Here is a 23,969-nt window from a genome sequence, read left to right on the forward strand (position 1 = left end):
AACTACAGTGTTTATTCATTTTACAACATGACCAAACTACTGAATCATGAATTTACAAGGTCAGGAATTGTTGCGACGCAGTACATTTCCACTCAAAACCAACGGGTCTTGAATAGAGGTTTGTGAATTTAATTTGTCATTTCTGTAGTCACTAGGGAAAAATCGATTAGATATCGATTAATTTTTTATTCAAACCTTTTCAGAAATAAAAAGTTCTTTGTAATATTAGCATTTATTTTGAAGTTGTATTTTGTGTGATTGCCAACTTTTTTTTTAAATAAAACGCTTAACATTTACAGCACATCCTGATCAAAGAGCTGTAAACTTATATCAAATATAATTCTACAAAAGATAATAATATATTAGAGATGTTTAAGAATAAATGTACAAAAATAACTAATTTTAGGGGTGGTTCGTACTTCTTTAGGAACAGCTAATATTAGGTAAATTTTGACAGATCGTTTTACTCTATTCCAAATAAACATGAGTGGGTGGAGCCCTAAATCAACACAGTGTATGTTGCCTTTGTTTTATATGCACCTCTTGGTAAGCAGGCAAATTAACCGGCACTTAAAGCTCCTGTGGCCGTTCACATCCTCATTGAGTCAATGTAACCACGAGAATGATTTCTTAATTGCCTGGCACACGTTTGTGATCCACTTTTTTCTTTTCTTTTTTTAAATCACCAGCTGTTCTGAGGCAGTTTTCCCTGTGATTGTATGTCTAAGCTGATGGAAGCAGGTCAGCTCTGCTGGTGGTCAGAAAAAGCACAAGAACACAATTCCAGTCACGCAAAGACACTCATAGTTGTATCACAGCTGCAGATGGGCCAGCGTTAAACACGGTGAGCAGAGAAACAGCGGCCTTGACTTTGAGCATTGCTCTCAAAGACCTTACAGGCATTGTCTCAAACAACAAAACAAAAAGGAGCTATGTTGAGAAAGCACGCCTGCACCTCAGCGTGCATTCCTAACTGTCAACAGAGCTCCGATCCGGGCATACCTCTGCGCTGGGTGACACTCAGGCGTGTGAACGCCACCTGTGGCAGCTCTGCGGTCAGGCCGTCCCTTTGGAACGTCGAGGGGGGGACCCAGGAATAACTTGAGCGTGGGACCCGGCAAGGTATGCCACTGCTGTCTGAGAAATAAACCCCCTCACTGAAGCGGCCACAGCTTCCCCCATCTTCATCCCTTCATCCTCATTTAATGCAGAAAAACTGAAAACAGCCGTCAAATGGGACGGCTGTGAAGTTGAACTTTAGAGATGCGGAGCGCACATGGGTTAATAACACTGACTCCACATTCAGAGTCAACAGCAGTGCAGTTGGTGGGTTCAAGCTGTCTTAGGGATCTAAGGCCTTCGAGGGAGCATCTGCTGAGAGAATTTGAATTTTATATAATTTTAGTAACCGTTGTGGAGGAATCACTTTCTTTTATTTAGACTGTAGATGATTAGGAAACTTCAGGAACTTGTTTTGATTTTTTTTCCTCAAAAAAAGTCATAGCTTCAGAATCCTAATATTTAAATCCACCAGCCACCAACCAGCACCCTACTTCAAAGATGAACTTTCTCCAGATGGGCTTCTTCTTTAGCGCATATTCATGCTGTCTTTTAAAATGTTTAGGCTGCTCTTGCACAAGTGACCATTTCTTTCGAGTAATTGTAATCTAATTACAAACTGACCGACATCCTGAACCCTTCAATGTTGCGTTCACACCGAACGCAATTCGTGCGTCAAATTTGACGCTCGTTCAAAAATGTGTTCATAAACAAGACGCTCCTGACGAGTGTCGGAAGAGCTACCGTCAAGTTTCTAGCCTCATCGCTACATGGAAGAATCATCTGTATATATTATTTACAATGCGGACTCAACCTGATGATCATGTCATCAACACGTCCCAGGGCAAAGCTGAGTCCCTGATCGGTTGACGCTATGCAATTTCTATTTAACTCTTGGCTTATTAGGGATCCACACTAACTTTCTGCACTGGTGAACTCACATTTTGAACCAAATGAGATTTATCAGCACAGCTGTCCATTCAGAGCTGAAAAATGAGAGGGGGGCACTCGGTCTGTGCAATTTTGTGCAGCATTAAATATGTTAATAAATATTAAATATGAGCATTTCTTTTTACATTTTAACAATATTGTATTAGAACTGGTCACAAATGTACAATTGCAAGTCATTGTCTTTAAAATCAATGCACTGCACATCATTAGCTTTACTGCATCCAAGCAGGAAAACTGGTCAAGTCACTTTCTATGTCAGATCTACACCAGAGGTGATTTTACGTATACAACGCCCAGCACCCGGATGCTTCCATGTGGTTGATTCAATTATCAGCAACAATTTAAATTTTGGTGTAATCATCACCCTGACAAAGATTTTTCTCTTTTCTTCTTGTCTAAATCTTTTTTTCTCCTTGAAACAAAGCAAATCCAGCATTTATTACATCATAAACCACATTTTCCATTTTTCAGACTGCATTCTCAGCCACTTCTTTCTCTTCTTTTTTTTCCTCTTTTCTGTGCTGCCAAAAACAGAAATGTCGCCAAATATAATATCACTGCAAAATGCATTGGTTGTTATATTATTAAAAGCTGTCAATCCTAAACCCATTTCTGGTTTTGTAACAAAAACAATAATAATAATAATAATATGCATTTGAAATGGAAAAAAAACACGTTTCTTCTAAAAATGTTTGAGAAAATATAGTGTTCTGTTGGGAGTCATGTTTTGTGTGGAAATAAATGGTCCCTCCCTTTTATCAATGGTCAAGAGAAAAAAACGTCCACCTTTACATGAGTCCACGCCGCTGTGGGACCAAGTTTGTATAATTATTGTACCAATCCCAAATATTTTTTCACAAAGAAAAGGTCAATCTTTCTTTCTAATCTGCCGTCACCTAAGGCTGCATCCACTTTGTCTAGCTACTCACCTTCCCACATACAGCCAATCACTGGTGCCAGCTACGATTTTTGTTGGTCGCACCTTTGAGAAATTAGGTCACATGTGACCTAATAAAAGAGAAAATTGGTCACCCTGTAGAGCCCAGTTCTTGTTAAAACAGCATTAGTTTCAAAAAAAGATCTCCAGTCTAAAGTTTTCCTTGTTTTTTTGAGTAAAGCTACTAAATCTGACTGTCACTGTCATTTAGTTTTTTTTTTTTTTACAATTTTTTTAGATGTTTACTAGACATATACAAAACTGCAGTACCAGTAAAGTATCACACGTCAAACCTCCATCAAATGCTTCACACATTTCTAAAAATGTTGGAAAATGGACTGGTACATTTTCCATGATTGTCCAATCTTTGCATTGACCCTTTAACACCAGAGATGACACTGCCGACACCTAAACAACACACACTGAGAACTACTGTAACTGTTTGACTGTTTACACAGATAGCGTAATTGTAACGGATTCAGACATGGAAAAAAGATTTGCAGCGCTAGTAAAGCGTTGTAAAATGGTGCAAAGCTGCTTGTCTTCTATTAGCTGATTTACATTGATTGCATAAACACTGTAAAGTGTTGCATATCAGTGTGAAATACCGACTCCATAGCAGCCTAATGGAAAGCTTGTATTTTCTAAGCTGAGATAAAAAAAAAAAAGACTTCAAGCCTTTAATTAGATACAGTTACTGCAAAGACATTTCTTGGTGTTTACCTGTTTTCTTTTGAAGAAAAGAAGTAGTTATTTACCAGACCTGAGATCATATGTTTGATTTATTTAGTTTGGACTACAGTGCTAAATGCAATTATATCATTTGAATGTTTACTTGTGTTGTGAACAAAACACTTGAAAATAAAGCTTGTTGACATTTCCAGTTGTCTCAGGTTGTTAGAGTTTGATTTATTCTGTAATAGAGTTAAACACGGTTACCGGTAATCTTCAACAGTTTACTTTTGCTACATGGACAATGTTGTAATTGGAGGGTAAACCTTTTGCTGTCTGTTTATGTGACATAAATATTGGAGGTTATGCACAAGTACATGTTTGTTTTACTCACATCATCTGACTTGTAAAGGCTGATCAGAGAAATCCAAATTTTGATAAACAGGAAGGTTTTTTTTTTTACAATGATGCAAATAGTTACTATCCTGGTAACTAGTTACTTTTATCATGGAGTAATTTAATTACTGTCTTAGTTATGTTTATTTTTTTTAAATAACATTCCCAACACTGTGATGTTGTCTTGAAGGTGCAGGAGAATTCTGGGAAATTCTATTTAACACTGTTTTCCTGAGCTCAGAAGATCCAAAGGTTATAGTTTCCAATGAAAATTTAATTTTTATGAAATCGTGTAGAGGCTGTTTATGTTTTAATCTAAAACGGTTCAGTTGTTCTGCTGCAGGTTTTAGATTCATTCTCAACGAGGATTTAAATTTCGGTAAATAAATAAAAATAATGTACAATAATTATTGTAAATAAACAAAACATCATTAACCAGCAGATTATTGATCACGCTGCCTGTGCCTCCTTTGGTCATCACTAGTTGCACTGACATCATTTGACCATCAGGTGTTTTTCTTTGTTGTGCTTTGACACAATCTACAAAATGTGTTTGGCAAAATCTTCAGAGCTTGAGATTTTAAAAATCCTTCTTTTCTACTTTTAGTTTTTATAAATCGTCGTTTCATAAAACAATTGCTCTCCATTTGCAATTTTTTTCCTTCTGTGGTACGGATGTGTCTTAATGCTTGCAGTAGCGCTAGCTAAATGCGCTCAAAAAAGAATATTGTAAAAGAATTATACTATAATTGATTAACTTGCTCATTTATATATGGGGATTTTTCTAAAAATTTCGGTTTGCAGTCTTTTAGTCTCAGCATAATGAAATGATCACTTAAAGTGAAGCCTAATAACAAGGAAGTAAAGATAAGACGATTATGGTAAAGAAAACAGGTGTGGTGAAGTTCAAATGTTTTTCCTTTGACAGACAAAATAATCCACCTTGTTGCCAGTTTTTTTTTTTCTTTTAGAATGTGGTTTTGAAATATATTTCCAGGAAACACTTTGTTGTGAAAAAAATTCCCAGCCGTGGAGTCAAAGGTTTTTTGTTTTTGTTAATTTGTGAGGTGGGTGTGTGGTCTGTGCTGTCAACAACCCTTCAAAACAGTCAACAGGATTTTCTTCTTACATTTATTTTGTTACTCTGTTTATTTGCAGAATATTGATATGAACACAAGTGAGATGTTTACTGGTTAAGCCAGTAGGTGGTATGGCAAAAATCTTCATTGAGGGACAGTTTATGACTGTTGCCAGCAGCTAAAGCTGTGAAAAAGTCGCCAGCAAGCATGAATGCAAACTATGCAGCCCAACAGAGTCATTCATCAGCTTCAGAAAAAGAACTGAACACGCTTGAAACACAAAAATCCATCTAAAGACAGATTTCCTCTTTTTTTTTTAACTTTTATCACTCACAGTAAAAATAAAACAAAAACTTGGTCTTACAGCATGTCTGTTTGCATAATCCAAAACTTTTGCCCTCTCAAAGCAAAGAAATGCAACTATTTGGTTATTTATTTGGTTATTATTTGGTAGTTAAAAATGTCCCTTATTGGGCTTCTTCCCATCTAATACCCACAATTTCTGAAGATGCCCCGCCCACTTGGCTATTCTAAACCAGCAGCGATCCCTAACTACGCACTGGACATCTTTATGTTGCTTTACATAGGAACAGGGAGCTGTCTTTTAAATGCAAATAAGCTGTTGACCAGCTAAACTAAATTAGACTAAAATGTAATATACAATAATCAAAGTTAATACATGCTAAAGCTTTTTGCTTTTTTTTGTAACGATTTGACTTCATCTCTTTTGAAAACTAGTGGTTTATTTAAAAAAAACAAATAGTATAAATATTAATCAACTCCAACTATCCCCAACTATGCAGTTTCCTCTCAATACATTGATAGTACACTGCAATACAATACTAAAGTACATTTATCTTTTAGTGAACAAAAAAATCATCACAGCCAAAAACCTACTCTTTCAGCATCTTGGTTAATCCAAAAGTTTTTGCAGATCTCTCTTGGTATTACAGCAGACCTACACTTGCCGACTTTAACCCTTTAACACTGAGGTATACTAAAGACATCTAAATAACACACACAACTCTTAGACCATTTACACAATTCCAATGAATTTTAACACAGAGAAAAAAACGCTTTGCGTCAGAATCAACTGGAACTATTTTCATTGCGTAAACGGTTGTAAATGTAAAGCAACATAAAGATGTCCAGTGCGTAGTTCGGGCTACAAAGGGTTCTAAAATTTGACAGAAGGGTCAGACCAGGAGAAGATCAGTGGTGTGTTTTGGTAATCCACCTCATAAGAGAAAGAAATAACGTGGATTGTGGACGAAAACATGCTTTAATTTTGATTGAAAATAAATGTATGATTTCTAAAAACAAAATTTTTGGGACATTTTATTTCAAAACTGCGACTTTTGTTGTCATTTTAGTGCCAATTGCATCAACTTGTTGAAAAACACAAATTTAGAGAAACGCTGCATGGTGTTGGAATAATAGGAAAAATGACTCTCCGACTCTGAAAACACACATGAACGTTAAAAAAACAAAAAAAAGATCTTACAACAGAACATGAATACAGAATAATTTCATGCACTTAGCAAAGGTCAAATTATTTGTACACCATCTATGGGGACACAGCAGAAAATGAAACATTAATAAGGGTTATTAATGTAATCTAATCCAGTTTGGCGGGCCAGATTAAATAATTTGACAGGAAGCATATGGTCACCACGCCATGGTTCACCCAACCCTGTTCTAAGATTTGACATTAGTAAGTAAAGTAGCAAAATTACAACTTCTTTTTGCCCTACAATTTGCCATTTTATTAAAAAAAAGTGCTAATCTTTGTGCCAGGATTGTCCTACTCTGCTGAAAAATACTATTGAATTGAAACAATACAACACTTTTAAAAAAGCAACAATGAAACAATTAAAATCCATAAAAACGATTGGAAAACATGCCAAGAGCAGTAGCTTTTTTTGTGACTGACTGCTAGCTTGTCAAAAGGTAAATTCAAAACCATGAAAGAAATGAAAAGCGTGGCTTGGATTACAGCAGATTGCTATGTTAAATGCTTATTCTGGCACACAGAATCAATGAAACAACACTTAAATGTTTGAAGGGATTTAGAAAAAGACAGTGAAAACAGAAACTGATATGTTACTAAAGCATGAGCCAACTCCTGTCATCTCATTTTACTTTTTTATTTTTTTTCTTCCTCCAGCCATCTTAAAAGGCTCAGCCTTTGATTGGGAGCAGTTTTTCCTTTTTTTGTAACTTGACAAACAAGGTGAAGACAATGTGGTTTGTTGCGAAATCCCACATGTACGGAATTTGTTAGTTGGGTTTGAAGTAACCGAAGCACTTCATTGTTCCTGAATGCTTCCAATGCCAGAGAACAAAAGGCTGCCTGAGCCACTGTGTCATGAAAACTAAAGTCAAGCAGGATGCATGAACCTGCAGAATATTAATTGCAAAGTTTTGTGACGGTTTGGAAAAGGGGCTGAGCTGACTGCACGTTTGTGCAGCAGAAACTGGCATTCATGCACATGACTGAGGTTTGGAGCCTTGGGGCCTGGCAGGTGGCTTTATTCAGAACCTGACTGGGCGAATTGGAGGTGTGGTGGTGGGGATTGCTGTAATCATTATTATGTTTCCCGCAGAACGGTGGCGCTCGGTTTTTTTTTTTTTTGCCGTGTTCCCGAGTTGGTCTGCACATTCCGCTGGCATTGTTATCCGGCCTGTTTCCTGCGGCCGCCGGCTTTTGTCAGCCTCTCCCCCATTGTCCCGGCTTCCTTTGTTCCCCGGCTCCAACAATGGCTTTTTTTTTCCCTGCCTCTTTATATATATGTGCACTTTTTGCCCTTGTGTGTTCTGTTTGTTTTGTTCTGCTGTTTTTGTCTTCTTTCTTTTTCTTCTGCTGCAGAGCAGGGAAGCCGCAAACATACAAACGCGCTCTCGACTTGGTTTCTGTTATTGTTCTTTTTTTTTTTGGTTCAAACCTGTTTCGCTCAGCCTTTGTGCTCTTTCGTGTCATGTTTGTTCATAACCTGTCATTACACTGGGACACACATCAACAAATGCCACACTGAGACTTAAACACATTCAGCGCCATCTGAATTTCATTCAAAAGGTCAACAAACCAGTAACTGAGACCACATCCCAATTCCCCAATCTTGTTTTTTTTATTTGTTGTTATTTCAATTTGTTCAAAAAATTGTACTTTACCTTCATCGGTTATTTATTTGGGCTCTCTATTTGATTACAATTTTTTTCTCCTGATGGCAGATTCTGTCTCACATTATGTCTTAGGCATTTACTTCTTTTTTTCACATTCAATGTGGTGTTCACATTTACTTAGACATTTTTTGAGTTTTTGTTTTGGATGATTAAAGTTAAAGTACCTTTGTCCTGAAAAATCAACTTTCCAACAACAAACATTTATTTTTTGTAACAGAAATTTGGAGATTTTGGAAATATCCACTAATTAAAACATTTTAACTTACTGTAACAATTTTTTTTTTTTTACCTTTATTTACAATGTTTACCATTTTTTTAAAAAAAATGGCTCCACTTATATATTTAAAAAAAATTGTGTTCTATTTTTTATTTGGTAGGTTTTAATGGTTAAAGTTACACGTCTGAGAATGACTGCAATTTAAAATATTGACTTTATGAAGTAGGGTTGGGCGATGTCCCTTAAATTGGCCGTTGACGATGTTTGCTGTCAACCATCGGGATGGACGATGACATCGTCGGGGGGGGGGGGGGGGGGGGGGGGTATTTTTACATTTTTCGTTCTTATATAACTGCTATTCGTTTTTTTGCTTTTTTCATTTTATTTCCCAACTGATGACTAATCCGCGATGATCCAGTATAAACTGAGGGAAGTGACTTTAACAAAAAAAGTAACAAACAAATTAGAAAAGAAGTAGTCCGCTCCCGCACTTCCGGGGGAGTGCGGACTTACAGCTTTGTGTTTGATGGGAAGGGGGGGGGGGGTACATGAGCGGTATGTGTGGGAGATTTAAGACTGCGATCCGTCCCGCAGCTCTAGGGGTACTACCTACCTAACTCAGAACCGGGTCTAAAAGTGTGTGTCAGAGCAGAGCTCGGATCGTCAACAGACACACAGCGGTTTGAGCTTCAAAGCAGAAATGTCGCTCAGTCCTTAGAAAACATTCAAACAATCACGTGGATTTGTGTTTCCAGTCGTGTCCCGACTAAATAAAGGCTGATGTTATTCACAGGATGCAGCGCCACCCAAAGCTAATGTTGTTAGCCAGTGTTAGCATACTGCTAATCCTGGCTTCGTTCAGAAAAAGCACTGACCACACGGATTAAAATTCAAATGATGAGCGAACAGGTGTTTCATAATAACCGTAACATTATTAAAGGCACGTTTAGAAGATCGTCTCATATATTACCGAGCTGACATGTCGATGTATATAGCCGCTCGGCGCTGTTTAACAATGTTTTGTATTGAATTGTTACATACAATAAAGTTTGGGAAAAAAAAGCCGCTCGGCGGAGTTTATATCCTTCCGTTTTTCAAACCCTACTGCGCATGTGCGAATGATTTATTCCGACCGAAAGTGTGACCTTAGTGAACATTTTTATATTCTGAAAACATTTTTCTGGGCCCATTTACACGGTTGGATTCTAATCTGACCATTGATCCCATCAAGATATTTTGTACATGTAACCGCGGCTTATGGTGTCGACGCGCAACGTGGCGGGGGCGTGGCATCACGATGGTGGTCTCTCCATCGGGATGTCAGTCACCCATCACGATGGACGATGATATCGTCCATCGGCACAACCCTATTATGAAGGTAACATTTTTGAAAATAAAGGATGTTTAAAAAAATTATTTCTAAATACCAATACCAATCTGCAACTACACAAACACATATTTAAATATTGGTAATTAATAAATTAATCAATTAGTAATACATTGCAAAGTGGGAACCTTTTGAAAAAGTAGGAATAATGTCAATTTTCTAATATTTTCATTTAAATAAATAATCAAAGACATCTAAATCAATTCCAACGAGCAATGGCGCTGCAGTTGGTAAAACCTCTTCTTTGTACTTTAAATAAACATTAAAATGGTAACTTAAAAGTTTGCTGGCTAAAGTCTTTTGGAAGTGTAGCTCAGTTCTGGGTTGTCCTCTAGAGGCTGTCAGGAAGGTAGGAGACGGGGGTCCCAGCAAAGCTGGCATCAATGCTGGACCTCGAGTCCCACCGAGTCCCACCCAGTAGCCCTGCTGCTGTCAGGGCTACTGGAAGGAGGCAGCAGGCACAGTACAGTACAGACGCACATCCAGCAGCAGAAAAAGCAAACCTGAACCCTTTCATAGAAATCAGCGCCAATCCTCCATCATCATCATCATCAGAAGATGCATGTTTTGGTTCTAAAGTTGCTGTAGTTGACCATTTTTGCTGAATGTTTACTTGGTTTCCACTTTGTCCTTGTTGGATATCATGGTCTTCAAAAAAATGTGAAGTAACTAAATGAAACCAGGTCTCATAAATTGTGGTCGTCTGTCAACAGAATGGTTGAGCCCAGTCCTCCAGCGCGGCACCTCCTTTCCAGCGTAGATGCAATCATGGCCGACGTTGGTGTCAAAGTAGAGCGGGAGGATGGCGGAGGACTTGGTGGAGTCTGCACCGTTTCTGAGCCTCCAAAGACGTCTCCTTTGCACCACTGGGCTGGGAATCAGCCTGTCGAAGCACGCCAACTGACCCCCCCACTGTCACGCTCCCCTTCAGTAAGGATGTTAATGGAAGGCATGATGAAGTGTTTTAAGATACGTCCCAGATTGGTCAGTCCAAGTGGGAGATTTGCCATTTGTTGAGCTCAGGGGATTTTCTCTTTTCTCCTTACAGGAGGCATCTCCAGGAAAGGAACCTCCTCAAAGGCAAAGCTTGATAAAGGAAGCTCCTCTTCATGACCGGTCAGATGGACAATCCAGCTTCAAGGAAGGTGTGTCCAATCTTATTGTTCCTTTTAAAAGGGCAAAACCTGGTTTAATTCATTGAAACTCTGGTTTTTCTTTGTCTATGATTTCCATTAAAATTAAAATTCCTTACAGTCCTCTGATGTGGGAGTTGTTGCACTTATGCAGATTCAAAATTGGTGAACTTTATAGTGGGTTTTTATTTTGATTGGCAGGTTGGTGGACCAATGGGGACACTAAAGCTCTTACTTTACCTTGTCTTGCAATTGTACATAGGTATAGGTACTGAAACTTAAGTCAAATTGGTACCAGTACAGACGTATACGGTAGTACCAGTACAACTTTCTAGCCAGTCATTTGACCTTTTCAGCAATTGTGGACGGGCTCTGTAAGAATAGGTGAGGCAGTGAGGGTGCGTTGAACTTTAGTTAAAACCCCAAAGGCAAAGCGAGCAAAAGTACTTTACAGCGAGAGATTCTAGTTCAGTGATGGATAAGAGTGACATGTTAAATACTCAGAAAAAGACCAACATAGTGGCGATGAGCGGTGAAATGTGTTTACTTCAGCGTGTATGAAAACAGGGATGCAACACTGCAGTGCAGGCTGTGAGAAAGAACAAAACAAAGCCTCTTTGGCACATTCAAGCGCTCTCCTTCACCTTGTGACACTGCTTCAACACATTTAAATATTTTTGGGAAAATATTGTCGTGTTATTTCACTTCTGAGGCACCGGTACGAGCGCTGTTTAGGCATTAGATTAATTGCAAACGCCCCGGTTCAGCACTGGATAAAATCCGAACGGCATCCATCCCTACTTGTCCAATGGGAAAGCTGGTTGGAGTAAACGTCCAGTCAACGCTAATTCAGGCTTCATTTATGCCAAATTTGGATTTTTTTTTTTTAGACAACTGACTGCTGTGTTGATAAGATTTTAAGCTTTAAGCGAAATCTGTTGCAAACATCTCAAACATCATTCATAAATATAAAACAAAGCATCATTCCAAAAAGCTTTTTAAAAACCTACATAACCTTGGTGCATTGTGGACTCCTCAGTTTTCCTCCTGTCTGCAGGAGTCTCTAACGTCCACAATCATCCTACCAAATAAACATTGACGTCTGCATAAAGTACGATTTCGAGAGCACCTCATTCTCTTGCCATTCAGCATTAACAAAGAATTCTATGTTGACTTAATGCGGAGAGATGACAGTTGGTCCTGGAGAGTGAAGGTGTTGTTTTGGCCTCTCAATGAGCTGGAGGGAATAGGTGGCGCTTTTCTTTTTCATCTGATTTTGTTGAAAGGCTTCTCCCTGAGCCGCTCGCTCAGACTCTCCCTGCCCTCAAGTGTTGCACAAGTCTGAGCTCGCCTGAAATTTTTCTTAAATTCACTCCACTTGCTGACCTCGGATTGTTCTGTCCAAATATCGATCCACTCAAACACTCAAAACGTCTCACTGATGCACAAACAGTCTCTGCCCTTCGACATCTCCAATGTCTTCTTCAATCAGTACCAATAAAAAGGCAGAAGGGTGGCTCAGAAAGTGGTTCTGCAGGACAGTTAGATGTATTTTATTTGACAGAATAGGGTGTTTGACGCATTGTTGTGCTACTCAGTACCTGTTGTGTTCTGCTTACAGTAATGCCCACCATTGAGAAGCTTCTGAATCCCAACTGGAGGGAGAAACTTCAGGATAAAAGCCCCACTAGAGCCGGACTGCTCAAAGGTCAGTGTGAGACACTGCCACCAACTATTACACCTTGTATTCCCAAAGATGGTAAAAATAAGAATTTGCCTTCTTTTAAATATTAGTGCTATTATATAGAATGTAATGCTCGTCTACATAGGAGGCAAACATCTAACATTGAAGAGCTCCATCCAATTAGTCAACAATGTAAAGGCGTCCATCTGCATAAATGGATTTATTTGATTCAGTAAATACATCGAGCTGCCTCAAAGGTGTTTTAGCACATTTAAGTTAATGATTTTTTGCAACTTTCCCGTCTTTTGCGATATGCTTATTGCACTGCTGGATATCGTGATAACGATAAATTGTTAATTTATTGTGCAGGTCCCCATTTACCTGTAATTTATTTTCTCACATTAGAACATACGTAAGTCATAGGAGTTTCATACTAACCCAATAAAAAAACCACAATGTCATGTAATCAAACAAATGCATCAAGTTAAGGTGGTTTTTGAATTCCATTTTTGTTCAGCACATGCTTCCAAACAAACTAAAACACTTGGCAATCAACACAAATAGTTTACTGCAGAAACAATACCAAAAGGTAAGAGACTTGGAATGAACGACTTAGATGTTCCCCCCAATAGGTTTTGTGTTGAAATGATGCCAGAGGAGGTTTGGATATTTTAAGTCATTCATTTTACTCAAACCTTGGACCGTAGCAGCGCCCATTTATTATAATAACCAGGTTTGTAAATATTAACAGATGCATATCTAAAGTCAATATAGTACTGAAAGTCACGGCAGTAAGGGTTCAAATCAAATCATGTTAGTGAAATGCTCTAAATGCTATCAAAATCGATCAGAAAGTAAACAACAGAATTTGTAAGTTTCTCTTTCTGCTGAGCTCTCTATGGTTTGTAATAAACATGTTGCTTTTGTCGCTTAAAATAAAAAGTGCAAAATTGCACATCCTATTGTTTTGTTATTTTTGTAAAATGAATGAATGAATATTCTGGTTGGAATTTATAAATTGTGGATTTTTTTAATATACTTTTGACAGATGATATAGGAAAAGGTCAAAGCTCGAATAAAAATTAACTGACTCCTTCCAGGTACTCCTGAGTCTCTGGCAGAGAAGGAGCTGCAGTTGTTGATGATGATCAACCAGCTGAGCGGACTGAGAGAGCAGCTGCTGGGGGCCCACTCGGAGCAGAGGAACATGGCCGCGCTGCTGCTGGAAAAACAGCAGCAGCAGATGGAGCTGGCTCGACAACAACAGGAGCAGGTAACACTCATGCAAACGGACGTGCTTGAGGATGCATTTCTGCATGTTCGCCGTATATATTCTAGATGAAGCTTCTAATGGGCCAAAGGAAAGAGCAGAGAGTGCCTGTGTGTTGTTGCTGTTTGTGTTTTGACTGCAAATGAGTTTTAGGCAAATCCGACAAAAGAAACTGGAAAGGGGCCTTTGTTTGAGGTTTCGTTTTCAGGCATACAACAACGCAAACGTCCTGCTCGTTCAAACAGTCTGTTCTTTGTGTCTTAGATTGCAAAGCAGCAGCAGCAGCTGATCCAGCAGCAGCACAAGATCAACCTGCTCCAGCAGCAGATGCAGGTCATCTCCTGGAAACACTTTCATACAGAGTTGAACAAATGACTCTGAAAAGGGAAACTGTAAGGTTTCCCGTTTGTCCCAGCAGGTGAACATGCCCTACGTGATGATCCCGGCGTTCCACCACAATACACAACCCCTTCCGGTTGCCTCCGACCCCCCGATGGCTCTGCCTCTGCAGCCAATTCCCTGCAAACCAAGTAAGTTGTCCCACCAACAAAAGGGCTTCATTTTAGAAGTTTAAAAAACAACTAAATCCAGGGTACTAGAGCTGGTAATCTTTAAGTAACATTAGCAGGACACTGGTAATGATGGGCTTTTTGTCATAGATCAGATAATTGCATGTTACTCCAGCCATGTGAGGGATAGATGGATGGATACCAACCCATTTACTATTTTCTAGAACTTTAGATCAGACCTGCTTCTCAGTTCAATATTGAGAATAATTTAATTCATATCTTAGTTTGAAGTTGATCCATTTAAAGAAGAATGCATTTAGATTTATTTACATAAAGTCAGAGTGGAAAATACGAGGGGAAAAACCAACAGAAGTGTGTCCTTTTTTCTAAAGAAACTGTACCCTTGAATCTTTAAATCTATGTAGCTATCTGATCTGCCAACCCTTAAACTTGTAATGCTAACCTTCACAGCGGTGGACTATCCAATGCAGCTGCTGCCGAACACTCACCCCTCCCCCGTCAAGAGAAGTAGCGGTTCATTTCGACAGGTACAACACCGGGATCATGTTTGTACTGCTATCCTGTCATTTGCATGCGTGCCTTTGAATGCTCACATTCCCAACAAAGGGGTGAGTTGTTTATTTTCTGTGTATTGGGTTAAAGTACAGTCAAAGTTTGCCTGGATACAGGGATGTCAAAGAAAGTGAATCCCCAGGATTAATGAAAGAATATATTCTCTGGTGTTTTGTAGATGATAAAGCTTTAGGAACACACCACACCCTCTGTTTAAAGGTTTCGTGTGTGTGGTGTAGGTGTGTGAGCATGCAGTGTGAACAGTGCTTGCACGTCAATTTCCCAAGAAGGGGTAGACCAACACAGCCTGATTAAACAAGCGTAAAGAAAGAGCGAGGATCACCTGAGGACCAAAAATGCTAAAAAAGTGTGACAGATGTGTTCCGGCATGCCAACTGTGCCGCTCAGAGCCGGAACACTCCCCAGTAACTTGACGGGGTTTGGGCCCCACCTTTGCTTATCATCTCTTCTGATGTTTTTAGGAGGCCAGTCAACCCCTGAACTTGACCTCCAAGCCCAAAGGACTGGAGATGAGGAAGACATCCAGTCCACAGAGCCTGGAACTGGGATCGTTGGCCTACAGACATGGAGACCACCAGAGAGAAGTGTCCCACAGTCCACCACGATCCGCCCTAAGTGAGTTCAAGTCCAGACGGCAATAGGGAAAAGGCCTGCTTTGGTTTAACATAATCCAGAGATGGAAGGAAAGCACGTGTCAGTCCAAACTGAAAGTTGTCCTTTGACCCTCCAAACCCTAATGTGAAGTGTGTTTTCAACAGGTTTTCTACAAAAATGTTCCAAAAAATTACAAACATATAATTAATTATATTAAGTTGTGATATTTTCCCATTTTTATAAAGTTTTTGAAACATATAAGAGAATATTCTGTAGAAGAAAAGAAAAAAAACAAGTCATATGTCTTAATCACCTGATTCGTCGTATCCGGTTCAATCCTACAATTAAAAAAAACAATAATCCAAGTCTGTTTAACAAACAAAAGTAGGCAGATAAAGTTTATTGTTTTATCCCGACTTTCCTTCTGTTTAACAGAGGTGTGTACCATAAGAAAACATGTCGCCAACTCCTTTATCCTTTGTATTGCAGTTTATTTTGCACAAAGCAGCCAACTGGAAACAGCCAGGGCCACTTTTTATTTCTTTAGAAGTTCTCTTTAATTTTTTGCAAAAATTTCAATACAATCCCTCACTTCTATAGGACCTTTTTGCTAAAATTAAAGGAAATTGGTCTATTTAAACCAGAATAAATTACCTTTGCCTATTGTTTGTCTGAGTGGCTCAAAAAATTGTAAAAATGTACCTGATAAATATATGTGAAATGTGAGCAATTGTTTGTCTTAATCTAGCCTGATTGCTTACAGTCCCACTCCAACTCTATTTTTATCTGTTGTAAAGTCGTTGCCAGTGGTCATTATGATTATGCTGTTTTTAGCCAAAACAAAAAGCCTGTGTCAATTTTGAAGACCTTTTTGGAGAGTGGCAGTAGTTCATCAGACGTTTGCCTCTTAGTTGTGGCCAGGACTGTTGGTGCAAAACTAAACACTCTCTCACACTAGCTTACAGCCCCTCACAACCCCAAGCTAACATTACGGATGCAACAAAACCCGCAAGCAATATGAGACCCATCCAGCTGTGCAGTTTTGAGCCAGATGCCAGCTCAGGCGAGGAAAATGAAGACATTATTGGATCCATTTGTCTTCAAGTGGATGCATCAGAATGGAATGGAGCAGGGAGGTGTTGCCCCCCCCCATTGTAGTAGCTGTTTCACAACTGAGAGCTTTTTCAAACAACGGGTTTTTGTATGCTCCTGATCCATCAAGACATAAAAAAAGAAATACTCAGAAATGCAGTTTTATTGTTTGATCCTTCTATGCATGTCCTCCATCGTGTTAAAAATGCTGCAAGAACATGTTAAAAAAAACGAAAACATGATTTTCATAGGAGGGGGTCTTTAAATGTAGTTTGTTGCCTGTAAATTTTTTTTTGTAATTTCTTAAAACAGGTTGTGAAGCTTAGCCTTTGTTTCTAAGTTCAGAAAAATCACTGATGCATTTCCCTCAGAGGACAACGAACATTTAACCTTCCTCTTTCTCTTGTTGTTTTCTCCTCCTTCACTGTAATTTCTTTTTACAGCTCTTTTGTTTTCACATCTCATCATTGCGCAACGTTTTTGTCTTCAGGTTTCCTAGGAGACGGCGACGTAGTCTCCCAAGCCATTCACGATGCCCAGCAGCTCCTGAGGAGTCACAGCGGCGGAGGCCGAGAGAGGGAGAGGGACGGAGGAGGAAAAGTGGTGAGACGACACTAAAAGCACACACAAGTGGCGAGCCACCGTTAGGGGTCTCTGTGGACATTGATCTTGCCATTAAGATGCACCCAAAAGTATCCAAAAAAGTCCACAACATAACCAGTAAAAAAATTGAACGGTAAGGTGACGTCTGTTGGTTTCAGGTCTGATCTTTTGTACTAAAACAGAAAATAAGTCAGTAAAGACTAAATTTGGGCTTCACCAACTCTACAAGCTAAGTTGACAAAAATAAGCCAACACCGACCTTTTGTGTTTGTGCGTTGTAATATTAAAGTATATACAAAATAATTTGGAATAAATATACTTGCATTTTTTTCTCTACAGGAAATTTATTTAATTTCCCATAACAACTTTGCCATCTTATGGACAACAGGCAATATAATAAAAGCTAAAGTCAACTCATACGCTGCCAAAAATAATCCCCCTCCAAAAAAAAGAGAAATCAGATTAACAACAAAAGAAATTGTTTGAAATTTTTCTTTTTTTTGAAACCTTAAATTATAATTTTGACTTTTAAATCAGCTTTTTTTGGGGGAAAATATTAAATGTTTGAGCAGAAAAAACAAAACAACATGGACACTGACATCCTCCATTATCCTTAATGTCCCAAAATAATTATCTTAAAGCAAAGACTGCACAACAGTCAGGCACAGTGTAGGTACCATAAACATTCGGCCTGCAATAACCGTACGGGGTCCTTTCGACTGAGGATAACGTCACACTACGGTAGCCCCACTTGGACAAACTATGTAGCGTTGAGATCTGCTCAGGCTCTACATATTTTCATTTCACATTATTTTCCCTTATAAGTTGTGTCTAAAATTATTGTTTGTAGTGTTTACACAGAGATTTTGCCACCACCCACTTTGTAAAAAAATCTGTGGCTGTTAGAATGAATCTGCTGCTCCACACGAGCGAACCGTGTCTCTGAGCAGAGCAGCTGGAGTCTGGTAGCTTCGTGTTCGCAGGCAGGGAAGGTGCTTTGTTAGAGTGTGCGGTCCGGAGAAGGGTTCAGAACGCAGACCGTTCGGCTGCAAATGCACTTAATAATAATCATAATAATAATAGCACGTTTAGAAGATAATCTAAATGATAATCTCTATGTCAGAGCTCTGTTTGTTTACAACGGACCGCATAATATCTTCTTCTATGGTAGTATCGTAATTTGTCCAGAGCAATCACTATCTGATACGTCATCGGACCAATGGACAGCCAATCACATAATGTGACGTCAGAACTAGTCGAAGGACCCCGAATGGTTGTTGCACGCCAAATGGTTATGGTACCTACACTGGCAGTGGAGGAGTCATTTGCGGTGCACTTCTCTCACTTGAGCACCTTTTTACAACATCTGAGCTTTTAGACGTGAATATGGAACAATCTCTACACATTTTTAAAAGTGGGTCAAAAAAATGACGTCATCTAAAAAAATGGCAGCTAATACTTTAGCCTAATAGGGGTGCACTTTTTCTTTTATTCACCTAATTAAATAAGTGAACCCTTATCCTTTGGCCCTTTTGAATGGATAAAGGTGTCCCAGTATAGATAAAGGGATGGTAGTGGGAGAATATAAAGATTTTTATAAAAATTCTATGGGGGACATGCCTACGAATGAAGGGTTGTGGGAAATGTCTTCTTTTCCTCACTTGTTTTTCATTTGACTTTTGAGTAGCACTTTTTCACTTATCTTTGTGTCAACCCTAATTTCTGTTGGATCCAACGTTTTCTTTATGGCGTCCTAAAAACTTCCAGCTGCTTTTACGATCAAAATAACAAGCAAAAACATGAAGCTGTGGAGAGAACAGCACATTAAAGGGATTTCCTTGTAGTCTTGTTTTTCTAAAAGTGCCCATTTTCAAATTGGAACAAACTCAAGTACTCAGCCATTTATGTTCACAAATTAAAAAGTGACAAACACTGTCGTAATGACGTAAGTTACCTGAACGTATCCCTTTAGATCACATGTGTCGAACTCAAGGCCCGTGGGCCAAATGTGGCCCGCCATGTCATTTTATGTGGCCCGCGAAAGCATAACATTTTTCCATTTCTTAAAATAAAAATAAAAATTGGTGTGTATTTATTCATATCTAGGGGGAATTGGACTTCAAATTTCAGATTGGGCAACTATACATTAGGACTTAAACATTGTCCATATAACCTAACCTGACAGAATCAAGTGTAAAAGGATTTATGCTAGAGTAACAAGCAAACGTGTTTTTTATGCAACTGTACTTGTCACTTTTAAAAGTTATAATAAATAAATAAAAGAGTAATTTAACATTAAGGAGTATTTACGTTTATTTTTCATTACATTTAGTTACATGTATAAGTTATGTCTGGCCCTTTGAGGACAGCCACTATGCTGATGTGGCCCTCGGTGAAAATGAGTTTGACACCCCTGCTTTAGATGAACCACAGCAAATGACAGTGTATACGTTCACTGTTTGTTGAAAAAGTCAAACACAGTTCCAGACAGATAACTTTCTGTTTGTTGCAGCTCAAATGACAGATGTGGGGCGTCATAGAGACAGGAAAGTGAAATGCAAGGTGTCCATCTCATAAAATTAGAATAGGGCAAAAAAGTTGAATACTTTTGGCAGTCAATTAAAAAGTGTTTTTTATATATATCTATCACGCAACGACTGAACTATTTTAAGCCTTTAAAATACAGAGTGCTGTATCCAAGCATGTAAACAGGAAATTAAGAGAAAGGCAGAAATGCACCAGCAACCCAAAAGACAGCAGCCTCAAGAGGATGTCAAACAAAGTCCACTCATCAGTTTGGGGAAGCATTACAAGAAGTGGACTGAAGCTAGAATAAGTGCATAAACATCCAAACACAGACAAATACTAGACGAGGGCTACAAACGTTCTATGTCTAAGCCAGAGGTAACCTCAGAAGCATCTTACCTGAGCTAAGGGGGAAAAGAAATAGACCATTACTCATTGATCAAATGTTCTACTCTCAGATGAAAGTAAATTTAGCATTTTATATGGAAACCAAGGTCCAATAGTCTAAGGAAGAATAAAGAGGCAATACATTTGGTTTGCTTGACACCCAGTGTTAAGTTTTTACAGTCAGTGATGATTTGGGATCATGCATCATCTGCTGGTGGTAGTCCATCAGTTTCTGACGTCCAAAGTCAATGTAGCCATTCAGCATATCCCTTCAGGGTCGCCATAGAAAATCAGCTTTCACTGATTCAAATAGATAGTTTGGCAGAGGTTTTTAGGACGGATGGCCTTCCTGACACAACCCTATGCTTTATCCGGGTTAGGGACTGGCAGTAGCACAAAGGGTCTTGCCCAAGGACCCACAATGGGGGAAGCTCATTGCTGCCCTCTGTTGGGAAGCTGTATGGAGTTGCTGGTTTTATTTTTCAGCAGGACTTGTCACCTGTTCTCACAACCAATGGTACCAAAAGCCGGTTCGATGACCATGAAGTTACTGTGCTTGACTGGCCAGAGAACACAGTTGACCTGAACCTGATAGAAAATCTATGGGCTGTTCTCAAGTAGAAGATTAAACACCAGATCCAACAACAAAGCAATGTGGGCTTCACTGCGACACAGGCTGATTACCTCTATGCCACCGCACACTGATGCAGTTATTCATGCAAATGAAGGCCCAATAAAGTATTCAGTACAAAGAAATAAAAATACATTTTGAAAAACCTGACATTTATGCTAAAAACAATTTTAGGAGTCATTATCTAAAGACAATCCTCAAAACAAGAAATAAAGGTCGGAAATATTTTAAACAATGTGTATATGATTCAGAATGCAATGCAAGTTTACCTTTGTGAGTTAACTGCCAAACATTTTTTAACATTTTTAATTGTTTTAGAAGTATCTGTACTCAACAATGCTAACCAAGCTAAGAGCATTCCTTCGTTCTTGTTTTTCAATTCTTTAGTTTAATAAAGGGTGACACTGTACAATGTTGGAAAATGCATAAGACTATAAAAAGAAAACAAACGAAAAAGTAAAAACATTTAATTTTACATGCAATAACAGTACCATCAGAGAATTAACTTTCTTGTTAATGGTTCAGAATTTCTTAGAAATAGTGATGGTATTTAGTTCTGACGTATCTAATCCTATTGCTGTAGGTATGACATACCACAAATGCAGTACATTCTGTTTCAACTTTGGCCTTTTTTCCTTGTGCAGTATTCTTATGAAATAACTTTTTTTTTAATTAATGCCAAAATATGTTAAAAAAAAAAAGCTTAATCTGCTGTTTGTGAATGAAATAACATTTCAGATATATTGGAAATGTTCACATTATAGTTGGTGACGGCGCAGTTGTAAAGGAGAACACTTTGAATTGGCACTTCACGTCATAAACCCTGCTATAGGCCATGTACGAGTAGTGTAGAAAGAATACTTCCAACTGAATACTTCAGACTAAATTGGAACATTTTTAGTTTACAAGACATAGATGGTTTATAAAAAATAAACTTCAAGTATACTGCCTCACTTTAATTATAGACTAAGTATAGAACACTTAAATAAGCTAGTTTCGGCTAAGGGTCAACCACATTTTTAAACTCTTGAAGCTAACATTTTACAAACTATGGTAGTTCTTTTGCTGCATTAGCCAGCAAGTATATAAGTAAGGTTGACATACAGTCAAGAAATGAACCATCATTTTATAGCAAACAGTGGAAACCACCCAAAAAAAGAATATATGTAAGCTAGGTGCAGCAAAAAAGAAAAAACTGCGACTTGTTGGAAAAAAGTTGGACATTTTTTATCTGTGAAAATAAAAACCAATGTTTTAGCCAGTCACATGTTACATTTTTTAAAGCCAACTGCTGGTTGGTAGATTTTGGGTTTACTTTGCAAGAAAGTTAAAGGAAATGGTAAATGGCGTGTACTTATATAGGCGATTTCCTACCTTGCTATAGGGGGTTAAGTGCATTACAGTCACAGTCCTATTCGCCCATGCACACACAGATGGCACCAAGCTCAACCACCAGAAACAATGTGGCGTTCAGTGTCTTGCCCAAGGACATCAACTCATGGGCGGGCAGGGCAGGAATAGAACCTGCGGTCCTCTGATCTGAGATTGACCGTGCCACCCCTGTAACACGGCCGCCCTTAGAATAAGAATCATTAGGAGGTCAATCATATTAATAAGGGTTTTAAGTCCCTTACAGACTAGTCAGATTATATATATATATATATCTCTACCCACACACACATTTTTTATAGGAAAAGTTGAGTCAGGGAGGAAGTGGCTGTCTGGAGCTGGGTTTAGAGTTTCAGGGAGTCCTTGTCTGCAGGATTAAACTAAATTAAACAAATATCCCAGCTGTGCCACGCTCACAGAAGTACATTGTTACACCACAATTAACACCATAAGTTAGCTTTAAGACAGCTGTTCCACATTCAGTCATCTGCAGAAAAGTCCAAAATGTCAAGGACCAAAGACTCCAAGGTGTTAACATTTACAAGAAAACATCATTATTGCAGAAGGCTCCATGTGTCGTTTTATTTTCTAGCTCTTGAAAAAGAAAGAAAATCTCCCCGCTCTATGCCGGTCTTCATTCCTAGTAGCGACTGAAGCTTTGCTCTCGTCCTGAACAGCAGCTGTTCCTGCCTCACAATACCACAAAGGCCTCTGTGTGGCATTGACTGAGCCACCTGCCCTTCCTCTTTGTCCACAATAGTACTGTACTTGATGTCTGTCCTCCTCCATCTCTCCTGTGCTGCTCTGTTAACAGCAATACTGCTGACAGACCTATTTTGGTAGCACACTTAGCCTCACGGTGTGGATGTTTTACTGCACCGAAATAGATAGTGATGAGGTAACTTTGCAAATTCAGAGATGCTTCAGTCCTATCTCCGTCTTGTCTCCTTTATGCATCCCCACACGCAACAATAAACACAATTCTTCTTGATTCAAAGTGTTTTATTTCTTGTCTTTGCATTTATAACATGACAGTTAAAGAGCAGCTGATATGGCGAGCGTGTGTTCACCTTAAATAGCTCTGTGCAGGACCTCCACACACCTGATGCTGTTTCTGTCACTGTAATTCTAATGTTTTCTACCTGTTGTGGTGCGAGTATTAACCTAAATTCACTAACTTTTCTCCTCTGGGTTTTTTTTTATGTTTGCAGGAGTACAAAGGCTCTCCACGCAGCGGGAAAATCTCTCATTGTGAGCGAGAAGACCGAAACGATGTGGCGACAACTGAAGACCACCTCAGCAGTGACTCAGAGAGTAAGTGTTCCCTCAAGAGTTACATAAAAAGTCAGAGAATTTCCTGAACTCCATTTCTGAAGGGTTCAAAATGAAACATCATCTTTCCATAAAGTTAAGGTGCAAAAAACTGATTTTTTTTAAACGATTTTTCAAAATTGGCTGCAGCACAAAGTAAATTATTTATACGGGAGTTTCCGAAATGTTTGTTTGGTACTGATGGGCGGATGAAGCTTCATGAAGCATTGATTGGTTCACTCTATCACTGATTGGTTCACTCTATCACTCCAAATATCACTGCTACTAATTAAAAGAGTGTTGCATCTGCAGAATGTCTAAGAATAAAACTGTCATCAAACTACAGAAGTATCCAAATAGGCTAC

The 23,969-nt window shown here is 38.8% G+C and overlaps 1 protein-coding gene across 5 annotated transcripts in view; it reads left to right on the forward strand.

Annotated features, from left to right (window-relative positions):
• sox13 (SRY-box transcription factor 13) overlaps positions 1 to 23,969 on the forward strand; it is a 57,662-nt gene that overhangs the window by 29,115 nt on the left and 4,578 nt on the right. For all 5 annotated transcript variants that reach the window (XM_011475312.4, XM_078948066.1, XM_011475313.4 and 2 more), the window contains exons 2-11: positions 10,595 to 10,811; positions 10,930 to 11,026; positions 12,636 to 12,722; positions 13,799 to 13,971; positions 14,233 to 14,301; positions 14,387 to 14,498; positions 14,949 to 15,025; positions 15,533 to 15,686; positions 17,248 to 17,360; positions 23,505 to 23,607. In XM_011475312.4, coding sequence (XP_011473614.1) covers positions 10,596 to 10,811; positions 10,930 to 11,026; positions 12,636 to 12,722; positions 13,799 to 13,971; positions 14,233 to 14,301; positions 14,387 to 14,498; positions 14,949 to 15,025; positions 15,533 to 15,686; positions 17,248 to 17,360; positions 23,505 to 23,607 — 1,201 coding nt within the window. In that variant the 5' untranslated portion in view covers position 10,595. The remainder of the gene's footprint in view (positions 1 to 10,594; positions 10,812 to 10,929; positions 11,027 to 12,635; positions 12,723 to 13,798; positions 13,972 to 14,232; positions 14,302 to 14,386; positions 14,499 to 14,948; positions 15,026 to 15,532; positions 15,687 to 17,247; positions 17,361 to 23,504; positions 23,608 to 23,969) is intronic.

Source organism: Oryzias latipes, chromosome 5 (genome assembly GCF_053564925.1).
Source record: "Oryzias latipes strain Hd-rR chromosome 5, Olatipes_Hd-rR_3.1".
Classification (NCBI taxonomy): domain Eukaryota; kingdom Metazoa; phylum Chordata; class Actinopteri; order Beloniformes; family Adrianichthyidae; genus Oryzias; species Oryzias latipes.